This window comes from Colletotrichum gloeosporioides, assembly GCF_011800055.1.
Source record: "Colletotrichum gloeosporioides strain Lc1 chromosome Unknown consensus_38, whole genome shotgun sequence".
Taxonomy (NCBI): Eukaryota; Fungi; Ascomycota; class Sordariomycetes; order Glomerellales; family Glomerellaceae; genus Colletotrichum; species Colletotrichum gloeosporioides.
The window spans coordinates 189,014-203,429 of NW_025544683.1; the positions used below are offsets into that span (position 1 = coordinate 189,014).

General features: G+C 59.1%; 5 protein-coding genes across 5 annotated transcripts; 3 read left to right on the plus strand and 2 right to left on the minus strand.

Annotated features, from left to right (window-relative positions):
- Positions 1–1,905: 1,905 nt before the first annotated feature.
- Positions 1,906–4,770, plus strand: GCG54_00013574 (U3 small nucleolar RNA-associated protein 4; the record flags this gene model as incomplete). Its single annotated transcript, XM_045413426.1, has 3 exons — positions 1,906–3,639; positions 3,685–3,921; positions 3,991–4,770. 3 exons carry the CDS (start codon positions 1,906–1,908, stop codon positions 4,768–4,770), a joined length of 2,751 nt encoding a protein of 916 aa, XP_045265060.1.
- Positions 1,993–4,710, minus strand: GCG54_00013575 (U3 small nucleolar RNA-associated protein 4; the record flags this gene model as incomplete). Its single annotated transcript, XM_045413427.1, has 2 exons — positions 1,993–3,626; positions 3,690–4,710. 2 exons carry the CDS (start codon positions 4,708–4,710, stop codon positions 1,993–1,995), a joined length of 2,655 nt encoding a protein of 884 aa, XP_045265061.1.
- A 1,349-nt stretch (positions 4,771–6,119) lies between the features above and the next one.
- GCG54_00013576 (putative nicotinate phosphoribosyltransferase) lies at positions 6,120–7,631 on the plus strand (the record flags this gene model as incomplete). Its single annotated transcript, XM_045413428.1, has 3 exons — positions 6,120–6,315; positions 6,386–7,445; positions 7,502–7,631. 3 exons carry the CDS (start codon positions 6,120–6,122, stop codon positions 7,629–7,631), a joined length of 1,386 nt encoding a protein of 461 aa, XP_045265062.1.
- Positions 7,632–8,596: 965 nt separating this feature from the next.
- On the plus strand, positions 8,597–12,843 carry GCG54_00013577 (uncharacterized protein; the record flags this gene model as incomplete). The annotated part of the gene is made up of 2 exons (XM_045413429.1): positions 8,597–10,172; positions 10,223–12,843. The coding sequence occupies 2 exons, from the start codon at positions 8,597–8,599 to the stop codon at positions 12,841–12,843; spliced, it is 4,197 nt and encodes a 1,398-aa protein (XP_045265063.1).
- Positions 12,844–13,043: 200 nt separating this feature from the next.
- On the minus strand, positions 13,044–13,985 carry GCG54_00013578 (uncharacterized protein; the record flags this gene model as incomplete). Its single annotated transcript, XM_045413430.1, has 1 exon — positions 13,044–13,985. One exon carries the CDS (start codon positions 13,983–13,985, stop codon positions 13,044–13,046), a length of 942 nt encoding a protein of 313 aa, XP_045265064.1.
- Positions 13,986–14,416: the final 431 nt, after the last annotated feature.

Here is a 14,416-nt window from a genome sequence, read left to right on the forward strand (position 1 = left end):
TAAGTACAGGCAGACGTACGGGTTGATTACGACCCCCACACTGGCCGCGACGCCAAGCGGATATTTGATCCCGTTTTCTGAGCACGCTCGTCCGTATAATGAAAGACTGATCGTCGGATTATGGATTTCACCGCGTAGACGGCAGCATGGGCCTCTGACTCTCTACCCGTCTGCCGTCTGTATCCGACGGTGTGAACTTTTTGAGATGACGGATGACGCAGCAGCAGAGACCGGAATCGTGGGGGAGGGGGAGAGCGGATTTTGTTTCTTCGCTACGGACGGCAATGACGATGTTCGGACCAGTGTATCGAGATCCCGGCACAGCACGGGGTTCCCGGGCGTTGCAAGCCTCGTTTAACTCTAGCTGTCAGAGTATCGAAGGTGGATGACAAGGTGCCGGGAAGAGGGAGCTTGTCAACATCGACAAGGACGCGGCGTCAAGGTTGGAGAAAGGCGAGGTTGAAGCTTAAACTCGTAAGCTCCCCTTGATAGTCCGTTTGGATTGCGCCGCCTCCGGGACCCATGGCCTACGTGGTGGTCCTTGGCCGGAGCCAGACATGGGATGATCATCTTTTCGACTGCCCAGGCTTATCACGGTGAACGCGAGTTCTGCCATCTACGGCGGGATCTCGTGCCGATTTAGCGGGATGGACACACCGAGGCAGGCGCCCTACGCGCGAGCAGCTTGTCAACCTGGCTCTTTTCCCGCGGACAATGCCCACAGACGACTTGTCATCGGGCTTCGCCCGGGGGAGATGGGGACAAGCCCGGGTGATGGGGGTTTACGCAGGGCTTGGCCTCCTCCCCCTCTGTTCCATCCGTCTGTGGACGCCGGGACGGCGAGACAAGCTTTTGCACCTGTTGCGTCCGCCGCGGGGCGGTCAGGCCTAGGCGAGCGTCACTGTGTCTTATGGAAGGGCCTGTGTAGTAGGTTCATGGCCAACGTTGGATTCCCGAATCAGACATCTCGCCCACTTGGAGTGTTGTCGTCCGTCTGCGCCCATCTTCCGGACGGGAAACGGCACACATCTCACGAGAACTTCGCACTCAGTCTCAGCGGCCTGAGCTCGAGGAGGCAGACAATCTTATTGAGAATGTTTCAAAATAAGAGGACTTTTCTCTAATGCCATTACCCTCATATCTTTGAGAACTACTAACAGACGCGGATGAGATCATGCGGGGGGTTGGATGGGCCACCTACAGAGCAGGCAGGCTGATGGAGCCAAGCACACAACTACTTTTGGCCCTCCCCCCTTTCACCGCCAAGACTGCAAGACTACGCGGCCTCCCTTCGAGGATTTCCGACGCCTCGTACCCTTTTTTGCGTACATCTCCCACTCTTTTTCTTTTCTTGCATATTTACTCCCAAAGTGAGGAAAAACTCCCTTGTCCATGATGACTAACCAATTTTGACGACATTTGTAGCTGTGTGTCTCTCGGTCTACAGAAGGATATTGGTAGACAACCGTATGATACAGCAACGAGACGAACTAGATACGTAAAAGTAAACGAAGAAACATGAGTAATTGTAACGGCGATCCTTTAAACTTCCCTCCTGTTTTCCTATGCCTGATTTTCCTTTCTTTTCTTTTTCACCTTCGCCTATTGGCGGTGAGGAGAGAGGCATAGCCCAGCCCATCGAGGTGGGTGTGTGAGAGATAGACAAACACGCACCAAAGGAGGAGGAAAGGGTAGCGCCGAAGTTGACCGAGATTTTGTGTGGGCTTCGATCTGGCCATTCATCCTGCGCGACTGACCTGACCTGACCTGCCTTTCTGCGTCCACATCTTTGGGGGCTCGTACTCGCTCGGCAAACCGAACAAAGCCCCCCCTCTCTCCCTCCACCCTCTTCCTCCTCCTCGGAGGTCCTGTCTTCCCAGCTGTGCCTATGACGCTGCCCGGGAAATGAGCGCCCCGCTGAGATGCGTGCCCACGAGGGGAGGTTGGTTGGTCGGCCAGAGGGGCAGGGCAGAGCGTGTCGGACACACACTCTCACCTCTCCCATTCGTCGGCGCCAAAGTACCTCTCGGGCAGGTCCACCTCCCACAGCGGCCGCTCGACGAGGACGGCCTCGAGCGAGGCGGCGCCGGTGCCGGAGAGCGGCGCTATGCCCAGGATCGGACGGTACTTGTACGTGTGCCACCAGCGGGTCTTGCCGGCGCCGTCCTGGGTCTCCGTCTCCGGCTCCTCCTGGCGGCCGCGGAGCGTGGCGAGGCCGGACTCGGGCTCTTCCGAATCAGAACCCGCGGCGGCGTCGTCGGCGGAGTCCGCGTCCGAGTCGACGTCCATCGCGTCCGCGGGGGCGCGGGCCTCGATGTCGTCTTGCCACTCCTTGGTGCCCTTGGCCGCGACGAAGCGGTCGACCTGCGCGGGGACGATGGCGCCGATGGACATTTTGGAGCCGGCGCCGGAGTCGGGGCCCTTGCGCTTGCGCTTGGTGCCCGCGGCGTGCGCGTGGACGACGACGGCGGTGTCTGGGTCGGCGACGGCGACGGGGGCGGAGAGGTCTTGGGAGAGGTCGAGCATGAAGAGGAAGTTGATGCCGTAGATCCAGACGCGCGGGCCCTGCCAGAGGGCGCCCTTGGCGAGGTCGCGGGTCTCGCGGATGGTCGCGGGCAGGCGGGAGACGGGGTTGCGGCGGGACCAGGCGTTGAGGGAGCCGGCGGCGGGGTTGAAGATGAGGATGTGCCAGGCGGTTGTGACGGCGGCGAGGGTGTACTCTGGGGTGTTGCTGGCGGTGGTTGCGAGGTCCGGGGAGAAGGAGAGGACGACGGGGGTAGCGGGGAGTTTGGGGAGGAGGGAGGCGGTTGGGTTGCGGATCCAGCGCTCCGTGGCGTCGGCGGCAGCATCGTCGGAGTCGCTGTCGGAGGAGGAATCTTCCTCCTCGTCGTCTTCAGCGCGCGGGGACGGGGTGCCGAAGACCCAGGTGTCGATGTAGCCGGCCAGGTCGGCGGCGGCGAGCATGCGGCTGTCCGGGGAGAAGGCGAGGTGCGCGACGGTCCTCTCGTAGCTGCCGAGGCCGCCGTGGGACTGGTGCTTGGGGACGTTGCGGCGGAGGCGGGCTACGGCGCGGGGCTTCTCGATAGCCACGGCGCCGGAGTCGGCGTCGCGCGTGATGCGCGCGACGAGGACCTTGGAGCCGTCCTGCACCGCGGCGAGCCAGGCGCCGTCCGGGGAGAGGATGACCTTGCTGGCGCCGTTGGAGGCGAAGGAGGCCGGGACGGGGATGGTGGAGACGGCGACGTCGGAGGGCTTGGTGGGGTTGCCGTCGTGGCGGAGGTGGAAGGCCTTGAGGGCGGTCGGGGTGGCGACGGCGCAGAGGGAGCCGTCGGGGGTGATGGCGGCGGAGGAGATGGAGGAGTCGCCGTTGACGAGTATGGTCTTGAGGAGCTTGCGGTTGGCGTCGAGGTCCTTGTCCTTGTCGGCGGGGGCGACGCCGTCGCCGAAGAGGCCGTCGAAGGAGTTTTGCAGCTTCCAGACCTCGACCTGGTTGTCCCACCAGTTGATGAGCAGGCGGGCGTCGGGCGCGCTGGCGAGGGGGGGCGTCTGGGGGAGGTGCGGGAGGGTTCTGTGGTTCTCGCGACCGAGTTCTTTGAGCGGGAGGACGACGGGGGAGGCGTCGGGGCCTTTTGGGGTTCAGTTAGCGACTCTGTTAATGGAATGTGTGACGGGAATATGTGAAAGCTTACCTCCTGTGACGACGATGCTGACGCTCCTGCTCTCGAACGAGGCCATGGCCTTGACGTCGTGCTCGTGGTATTTCCTGCTCCAGACCTTGCCCCATCTGGCGCCGTTGCCGGAGGTCTTCTTGTAGAGGACGGTGCGGCGGTCCATGCCGCCGCTCATGATGGCGGAGCCGTCGGCGCTGGTGGCCAGGCTGAGGGCGTCCTGGCGATGGCCCTGGATGCGCTGCGCCTGGGTGTACGTCTTGCCGTCCCAGATGCAGATCTGGCCTGCCGAGTCGGCGGACACAATATCGCCTGACGGCAGCGTCTTGACGCTCCAGACGATGATGTCGGCGCGTTCCCTGGCGCCGGCGTCCTTGCGGTCCTTCTCGGGACCGATGGTCATCTTGCTGAGGCAGGAGCCGCGCTTGATGTCGTAGACGCGGAGCGTCGAGTCGGAGCAGCCGACGACGAAGGTGTGGCGCGACTGGAAGGCGATGCTGACCATCTGGACCTTCTTGGTGGGGGACTTGACGAGGATGCGCTGGAAGCGCAGCTCGCCGTCCTCGACGGAGTAGAGGGCGAGGACGCCGTCGATGGTGCCGGCGACGAGGCGGGTGACGGGGTCGGAGGGCGAGGCTGGGGGCTGGGCGGCGAGGCACCAGATGTCGCCGTGCTGGCCGGAGGCGTGGCGCAGGGGCCGGCCGGTCTCGAGGTTCCATTCGGTGACGGCGGAGGTGTAGCCGATGCTGAAGAGGCGCGCGCGGCCTGGGATGGCGGTGCCGCCGGGGGCGGAGGGGGTGTCGTCGGGGTCGGTCACCCAGACGAGGCCGTCGACGGAGCGGTCTGCGCCGGAGCGGAGGACGGTCTCCTGGAGCCAGGCGCCATTGAGGGGGTTCCAGATCTCGATGTCGCCGTTCGCGCGGCCGACGGCGAGGCGCGAGAGGGCGGAGTGTTGCTTCGTGCGGGCGGAGGGGTGGGAGAAGGCGAGGGCGTTGATGGCGGAGGGAGGGTACGCGATGAAGCGGCAGCGGTGGAGGTCCATTGTGGTGTGTGGTTTGGCCTCCTGGCCGGGGCGACTAGAAGTAGAGAGGGTATCAATTGAGCTCGATCGAGGGTATGGGTTGCCCGTAGAGAGTGAGGCAGCGGTTCGTCGTCGTCGTGGGGGGTTGTGAGGCTGGCGATGTTTTTTGGGTTCGCAGCTCTGCCTCGTCGCTGGTCTGGGGAAAAAAGAAATAAAAAAAATTACGGCTGCCAAAATTTTGTCGGCGTTCGGAGCGATGAAAAATAATTAAGGTGTGGTCTGTGCACGGGGTGCCCCTCCACCCCGCCGGCGGGAGGCCATCTGAGAGGATGAGACCGAGAGAGGGCCAAGCAACGGCCAAGCAGGGACTTGGCTGATTCTCTCTGTGCCTTGGTGATTGCGTGCATTGCTGCGGCTGTGCTTTATTCAAACGGACACTGTTTTAGTGTTGGGCTCCATCGGGAGTTTCTGTTTGTTGGTTTAAGTGTTATCAGCAAGGGAATTGAGCATGGTGTCATACGGCATAGTGTTCTCTCTCGTTGCAAACACAGGAGGTGACAGTGCCGCGCGTCATTGGGCTTCCACCAGTTGACGGTTGCCAATGGGACCCCTTCTGCAGCGGCCACCACCTCAGGTTCCATATCTTAGGTAAGTCGCCTTAGTTCTGAATGCGAGCTGCGGGCTGACTGTTCAACGATTGGAATGCAGGTGGTGGAAAGCGCCGAGCTTGTCATTGAATGCGGCCATCTCCGCAACTTGAATGGCCTGTGTCAATTGTCAGAATGCAAAAGTACCTCTTGGTTTTTATCTCTCTTCAAAGACTTGCCTCAACTAACTTGAAAGACTCTCAAGGTAGCGAGGAAAGGTTTACTGAAAACATTGGATTCAAAACAACGAGCCTCAGAATTACATCAGCGTGTCTCCATACAGCTCTTAAAACCAACCACAAAAAAAGGGCGATTCATGCCCCCCTCCGCCCCTCATTCCGCTGTCTGAATCTCAACTGCGACACCTAAAAGTCGCATTGAAACTTCACAACCCCTGCCAACCCGCCCGCCGCCTTATCAATCAGCAAGCTTAGCTAGGGATAACTGCCTTGGCTAGCCTCTCTCGCGGTTGCAGCTTTCCCAGCTCAGGCTTGCCGAGTCCCGCCGATTCGTCATCCTCCCGCCAAACCAAACACTGAACCGCTGCGTGTGCTACCCCTCCCCCTCCTCACCACCCCTCCACCCTCCACCCCCTCCGAGCTTTGTCACGATCGCGCGCCGCTCGTCACACCCGGAGTCCGACCTCGCCTGCAGATTCTTCTCCGATTGCACAGCGCGCAAACTCCAACTTTTGCTCTCGTCGCATCCCCTCAGCGACGACGAATTGACCAACGATACTTCTGCACGCCAACCCCGCGCCACGTCTGTGAACAACCAGCGACCATGGATTTCAACAGCTCCTCGCCCTTCCCCGAGGGCGTCATATCCTTCCTGGATACCGACTTGTACAAGCTGACGATGCAATGCGCCGTCTTCAAGTACTTCAGAGACGTTCCCGTCACCTATGCCTTCACAAACCGCACACCCGAGAAGAAGCTGTCGAGAGCCGCCTTTAACTGGCTGCAGGAGCAAATCCGAAGTGAGTGACTCCCTGCCCCTCCATCATGATGCGCGATTGAACATTTGACTCACCACACGCGCAACACCAGAACTCGGCAACATCTCCCTCTCCGACGAAGAGTACCGCTTCCTCAAAACCCACTGCACCTACCTGACCGACGAGTACGTCAACTTCCTCAAGGAATTCCGCCTGCACCCGAGCAAGCAGGCCATCGCGACCTTCCACCCCGTCGGCGAGGACACGGGCGCCGACTCCGACATTGGCGACCTGCACGTCGAGATCAAGGGCGCGTGGCTCGAGACCATCCTCTACGAGATCCCCCTGCTGGCCCTCACCTCCGAGGCCTACTTCCGCTTTATGGACACCGACTGGAGCTACGAGGGCCAGGAGGAGCAGGCCTTCGACAAGGGCATGCGCCTGCTCGAGGCCGGCTGCACCTTTTCCGAGTTCGGCACCCGCCGCCGCCGCGACTACCACACCCAGGCCCTCGTCTTCCGCGGCCTCGTCAAGGCGAGCAAGGAGGGCGAGAAGAAGGCGCTGCCGGGCAAGCTGACGGGCACGAGCAACGTCCACCTGGCGATGCGCTTCGGCATCCCGCCCGTCGGCACCGTCGCGCACGAGTGGTTCATGGGCATCGCCGCCATCCACGACGACTACCGCGCCGCGACGGAGCTGGCGCTGCGCTACTGGGTCGGGTGCTTCGGCGGTAAGCTCGGCATCGCGCTGACGGACACGTTCGGCACGCAGGAGTTCCTGCGCTCCTTCAGCCAGCCGGTGCGCGCGCTGGACGGGGAGAACGACAGCCCGTTCAAGAAGGCGGACGGCACGCTGCAGACGTACGCGGAGCTGTTCCAGGGCGTCAGGCAGGACTCGGGCGACCCGGCGGACTACGTCAAGATGCTGCGGCAGTACTACGACAGCCAGGGCATCACGGAGAAGAAGACGATGGTGTTTTCCGACTCGTTGGACATTGACAAGTGTCTGCAGTACAAGGCCATTTCCGAGGCGGCGGGCTTCACGCCGACGTTTGGCGTGGGCACGTTCCTTACTAATGACTTTAAGCACCTCAAGACGGGCACCAAGTCTGTGCCGTTGAATATTGTGATTAAGCTGAGCTCCGCAAATGGGAAGCCGGCCATCAAGATTAGGTGAGTGCTTCGGGAAAGAGAGGCTTCAGGGGTGTTGATGCTAATGAGTCTTGCAGTGACAACATCGGAAAGAACACCGGTGACAAGGACACCGTGCAAAAGGTCAAGAGCCAGATTGGCTACGTCGAGAAGGACTGGCAGGGCGGCGACGAGACGCAGAGATGGGGCAAGGAAGAGAAGGCATAGACGTCACGGAAGGTGCTGCTTTTTTCGGGGGTAGAGCGCGTCTGGCGACAGATCCGGGGAAGCCGAGACAGACATCGAAAGATGAGAGAGAGACCGCGCTGGAGAGACTTTATCAAGACTATGGGAGGCATCCAATGTTGGCATTGGCGAAGCATCGATTATAACGACAGTTCGGATAGACGGTGAGAATTCTACGAAATTTTGGACAAGGCATCGGTTGAGTAAAAATTGTTACTCAATAAGTGTCGATAATCGTGCTGCCTTGTACGATTCCAAGGCCGCTTTGAATTCTGTAAGTGACCTTCAGATTCATCATCTGCAGAGCTGGCTGAGGAGATATAGGAGAGCTGGTATTAGCAGGCGGCGGGGATGAGGGTTCGCAGCACCACGCAGTCATGGCCTTCATTCCGGCGGTTCGAGTCAATAAACAGGGCAACATCAAACGAGGCATTACTGCTTCTGACGAATGCAAAGAATGGGAAGTGTGCGGAGGAATTACTTCCCCAGTAGCCATTTAGATGACATCAAGCAGGTGCAAATGCAGGCTTGCCTACCTCCTGACCTTCATGGCAACAGGTACAACCTCCGTCTCCTTCCCTTGGTCGCAATGCTTCCTTCTTTAACCCGACCACCCCAGGGAAGAGAGCAGCACCCCCTTCCCATCATGTCACGGATAGCTTCCCTGCCTCCATGACGCCTTCCTGAAAGCGTTCTTACCTGGAATCTGCCAGGTTCGGTCATGGCAGAGTATATCATCCGTCTGCCTCTCCATCCCCCCGACGTCTCCTCTTCTTCTCCCATCAACATCACCACACGACCTCCTCACATCCCACTCTCGCTACAATTTTGGCTCGTTTTCTTGGAACCCGGTTTTGGAACCTTCATTCCCACTGGCAGTCCTCATCAGAACAAATCTCGTCATTTCACTCATTCCATTCGTGCTTTGATAGCCCCCATCGCCCATCATGTGGCCCACCTGTCCTTCGGGACCAACGCCTCGACAGAGGCAGACGACAGTCATCATCAGTCTGATCGTCCTGGCTCTTCTCACAGCCTTTGCCGTTACCCAGGCAGTCCAGCCAATTCTGGAGGAAGACCACTCCAACCTCGTCGCCAAAAGCAATCCAGATCTTGAACGCAGACAATTCTTCGGCATCGACTCCCTTCCAGGTAGCATATTTCGTCCATCTGCTCCAGCTCCCAATCAAGACCAGCCAGCCATCACCACTCCTCTTCCTGCAGCTCCTACAGCTGGCGACAATCGACCACAAGGCCCTCTCGGTGCTATTGGTGGCGTCGTCGACGGCGCTTTGAGCCATATCACAAGCCATGCTGGTGGGATCATCGCAACCCTGACTTCTAGACGAGCAGGAGGCGCTGCCGCTCCCGCAGCTTCAACAGTCAACATTGGCGATGTTGTTGGCACCTTCATCGATGGAACACCAGTCCAGAGTCTGGTGAATGCAGCTGCCAGCGTTGGCGGCAGTGTAGCTTCAGTCGTGCCGTCAATTCTGTCGGGCGTTACAGGACCACCTAATCCTCCCGTATCCTCAGCTGGTGGTCAACTGCCAGTCCCCATTCCTGGCGTGACCGAGGCTCCTGGTAACGGCAATCTTCCCACCATCATGGCCACACTTACACAACCTGTTGGCGCCGCGACATCTCTCCTGAACAACCCACCTACCTCAGTGCCATCAGCTGTCGCTGCTGTGACAGATTCTGAGAATATCATGACTTCTATGGTCCCTATCGGCAGCTCCGATCCTCTCACCAACCCCGTCATACCGGATTTGAGCAGCAACTTGGGTGCGGCCACAGTCATCCTACCAGAGTCATCGACACTTCCTACGGATCTCGGTGGGCTCAACGCACCACAGCTTCCCGACGACTCAACCGCCTTATCAAGTGTTTTAGCTTCCGTCTCTGAAGCTGTCAGCGAGGCCACCACTGCGATCCCAATTGTGGGAGATGCTCCAAGCCCGGTCACTACTCTGGGAGATGCAACAGAGTCTGAGCTGTGCACTGTCGTCAACATCGCCAAGGGTATTCCAACATTTCTTGCCGTCCCTTGCTCTGCTGCTCCTTCGAGGTCGTCAAGAGTTCCTGCGTCGGACGCGACGCCGGCAAGTGGAAGTGCTGTTGTTTCATCCACATCAGTCCCGTCTGCGCCATCTGCCTCTCAGCCAGCGAATGGAAACACAGGCAGTGCTTCTCCGTCATCTCCAGCTGTCGGAGCTACCTCTCAAGGTTCCTCAATGACAGCAAGTGCTGCTGGCGGACAACAATCATCTGCTGCCTCTTCTGCTGCCCCATCTGCTGCTCCGTCTTCCGGTGGTCAGTCCTCACCCATCTCTCCATCAGCTGGCAATGGCCAGTCTTCGCCGGCTTCTCCGTCCTCTGCCGGAGGTGGAAGTCCTGCACCCACGGCATCATCATCTCGCCCTGAGACTTCAAGCCCGAGCAACGGCCAACCGCAGAACACCGATCGAGGAGGTCAGCCACCCGCACCATCGGGCAGTCCGGCGACACCGCCTGCACCTGGTAATTGTCATCACGCGGAGGTAACTAACAAAGCTAACATGATTTCCTAGCCAATTCTGCTTCTGCGAACCCTGGCCAGTCGGATGGAGCTGCTCCTGCTCCTGCTCCTGCGTTTCCTTCAGCACCTGCAGCGAGCCCTTCAATAACCGCCACCCCAGAAACTTCGCCAGCCGCCTCACAGGCCCCTTCGCAAGCCCCTTCGCAAGCTCCTGCTGGGACGCCAGGTGGAGGCAACAACTCTGGAGCATCTCCAACAAGTCAGTCCGGCGGCATCTTTTCTGTTGAAGAACCAGAAGCCCCTGCACCATCGGGAAACGTTCCGCCATCCACCCCGGTCATCCCCATTTCCGACTGCCCTGCAGTGGTTCAATGTCCAGCATGCCCAGCGTCTCCCTCCAAGCCACCCTCTGGTTCTTGTCCCTGTCCGGGAAGGGGATATTCATGCTCGGAATGCCTCGACGGCTGGTTCTGCCCCCCTCAGGAGACGCCAATGGTACCTGCTCCGTGCGGAATGGGCTGGCCTTGTTATCACTGCAAAGGTGGCTGGTACTGTGCCCCTTCGGACGCAGGCATGGTATCTGGAGGCGCCAACGGGCCGGCCAATGTAGTCATCACCACCGTGACTGCTTTCGTTCTTCCTGGACCTACCGCAGCTCCCGGAGATGGCGGCAACGGTTCTGGCAACGGCTCCAACAATGGCAATGGCAACAGCAACGGAAATGGCAATGGGAATGGTAACGGCAACGGCAACGGTTCTGGAAGCGGTACCGGTAACGGTTCCAATGGCGATGGGGCTTCATCAACTTCCTGCTCCACGGCAAAAGATTCTCAGCAGACGGACACATCTGGAAATGGAGATGGCAACAGTAGCCCAGCAAGCAACCCCAATGATGGCTCTGCCAACGGCAATGGAAGTCCCAATAATGGCGACCCAGGCAACGGGAAGCCTCCCGGCGACGGTTCCGGCAACGGCAATGGCGCTGCTTCGACACCCTGCTCTACGGCAAACGGAGGTCAGCCAACGGGCAATGGATCTGGAAATGGCGCAGGTACGGGCAACCCACCAGCCAAGGATCCCAACAATGGTTCTGGCAATGGCTCGGGTGACAAAAATGGAGGCTCTGGTACCGGAGATCCCGCTGCTACGCCCGCGAATGCTGGTCCTGCCAACGCCGCAACGACGCCGTGCACAACTTACAATGGTGGCCAACCTACCGGCGGTGTTGGGGCTGGAGCACCTCCGAGTAGCGCACCTCCTACTGATCCCAACAACGATTCCGGCGCGGGTAATGGCTCAGGGAATGGCTCTGGCAACGGCTCGCCTGACACTTCTGGCAATGCTGCACCGGCCAACTCCCCTGATGGAAATGGAGCGTCCCCTGCACAATCTCCTCCCAATCCCAACGCCAGCTCTGGAGGCAACGCTGGCAATGGTGGCTCTCCTGCAGATGGTTCCGGCAACGACAAAGGAAACTCTGGTGACGGAAAACCTTTGTCTGATTACGGCGCCTCGCCGGCAAACCCTGCCAACGGTAACCCCAACAATGGAGCAGGCGCAGGTTCTGGTTCAGGAGCACCGACTGGCAATGGAACACCAACCAACACTGGTCCTGCTTCACCGGCATCAACTGGCAACGGAGGTGCGGGTGCGGGTGCTGGAGATCCCAACGCAGGTTCGGGCAACGCCGCTCCCAACGATGCTGCACCCAAAGCTGCCTCGGACTGCTCTGGTTGGAAGCTTCTTGGCTGTTTCAAGGATTCAAACATCCGAACACTCGACGGCGACCCATCAGACTACTTTGCTGGTAGCATGTCCAACGAGAAGTGCATTGAGCACTGCGCTTCCATGGGCTTCAAGCTTGCTGGTACAGAGTACGGAACGGAGTGCTGGTGTGGAAACATGTTCCAAATCGCAGAGCGTCTTCCGAGAGAGCAGTGCAACAAGCCTTGCGACGGTCTGTCTACAGACATTTGCGGAGGTGACTGGGCCGCCACCGTGTACAGTGCCGATGGTCAAGCGCTGAGCATGCCATCTGATGGCGATGCTGGCGACGGCTCCGGCGGCAATGGTTCTGGAGGCAATGGTGGCGCTGGCGACCCGAATTCCGGGAACCCTTCATCTCCACCTCAAGGCAACCCGCCCGCGGGGACTCCTGCAAATACACCGGCACCCACGAGCACCCCCGCGCCTGCGAACAATCCCGTGCCTGCAGCCCCATCTCCCCAGAGCCAACCAGCACCAGCTCCCGCAGGTAACCCACCAGCTGCAGTGACACCTCCACCAACGCCCACTCCCCCTGGATTATCACAGGCAGAGTTGGAGGCTCTTCTTCAGAGCATCATCAACTCCTTGCCAAAAGGAAGCCCGGATGGTGGATACGGCAGCGGTCTGGGAGCAAGGGACTCTGGGGCTGGTGGCAACAACGCGCCCGCAGGTACTGACAACGGCAACGGTGATGGCGGTCTTCCCGATCTTGGACCGCTTATGGGGCCGGGTCCCGTCATTCCTCCTGAGGGGCTCACTGGGTATGGCTCTGCAAAGAAGAGCATGGCCAACCGGTACATGAAGCGCAGCAGGATCATAGGACGCCGTGCGGTCGCGGATCATGATGCTGACTGTAATGACGAGGTCGATGGACACAACGGAGGCTGCGCTGGTGCGAAGGCCTAGAGTCGAAGGGTCTAATGTTATCACGACGTTACTGACATGTATGAATTATGGACGTTGGAGGAGTGGGTTTTGGCAAAAGAGCAGCAGTACAGACTTTACGGGTTCAGGACGAAACATGTCATACCGCTTGAACTCAGATAACGTAATTGATTGTTGCTTCAGTCTCACTCATAGCTGTTCCGTGGCCATCAGCTGCTTGATTATTTGATGTCTTGACCCTGTTGGTGATGATCTTCCTCTGCCTTATCTGACAAAATCTGTCGAGTCGCTCTTGCGTTTTCTAGATGTTGGTCGAGTAAACCATCTTGGACGTAGTGGTAGTAAAACACAGCAACTTCATTCGTCGCGTCCCTGAGGCCTGAACCAATATTTTCGAATGCGAACTCACCACCGCAGACAACACGTTTTTGGGCGGTATAACCCGGGTTGTCGACTTCAGCAAATAGCTCCTTTTGGGGCAACCATTTAATGAGGAGATAGCTGCCATAGCGGCTCTCAGTCCTTCTCACCGACATGGCGAAACGTTCCCGAGTTAGCGCCGGCTCCCAAGACGCGATCTCAACGTCGTCATCGTCGTCCACCTCGAACCTCTTGATCGCCAGGATCATTCGCGAGTAATAGCTGTCCATAAAGCGCTCAGGCAGGAACCACGAGACCAACTCGGCCTTGTCGGCCATGGCCATACGACTCTCAACCTCCCGCTCGTAGTGGGCGACGCACGCCTCTGCGCGTTCTTGGTTTGATGCGGTCTCTGGCAGGGGGAAGGTGACGACTTCGATCCGGTCTGGCGAGTCACGGGACTTGTCGATGCGGCGGCACATGGTGGTGCGGTCGAATAAGGCGCGCGCGAGGCGGGCGGTGCGGGGTGACCGGGCGGTGGCGGTTGTGTCATAGACGACGCAGCCGAAGGGGGCACGGAGGGGGCGGAGGGCAGATTCTGTTTCAGGGGTTGGTTCTGGGACTTCGTAGGCGGCGAAGGTTGGGTGGGCGGAGTGGCTGGGCGCGGGCTGGACGATTGTTTTCTGGGGTGGTATGGTGTAGGAGCCTGGGCGCGGGCTGTCGTCTTCTTCGTCGTCTTCGGACAGCGGGGGCGGTTTCCAGCCGTCGTTGCGGCGGATATTGCGGGTGCAGATTAGGCACATGGTTGAATTTGAGGTGTAAGTGTGAGAAGTTGAGGGGTTTGTTTGTGCTTGTCGGTGTTGTTGTTTTGTGGTGAAGGTGTTTTTGTTTTCTTCGTTGGTTGGTGGTGTCAATTTATAGGCAGAGGAAACGTGTTGACGGATTGATGGGTCTCTCTTCACGTTGCTCTGCACGGGGACCAACGGACTGATCCACTCCCACGCATGTTGCTGCCTAGAAGTGGAAGAATATCTGAACAGGCTTGAAGTCTGCTACAGAGTCTTGAGCAGTTTCGCAACGTGAACAAACTCTTAAATGGTGGGCACCACCACTAGATTGCAAGATCAAAAGCGCCAAATGCCAGCCAAGGACGCAATGGGGAGATAAAAGTTCCAGCCCTCACGAGGACTGAGACGACAAATTTTGTGGCCATGGTTCGGCTCAAATTTGTCGT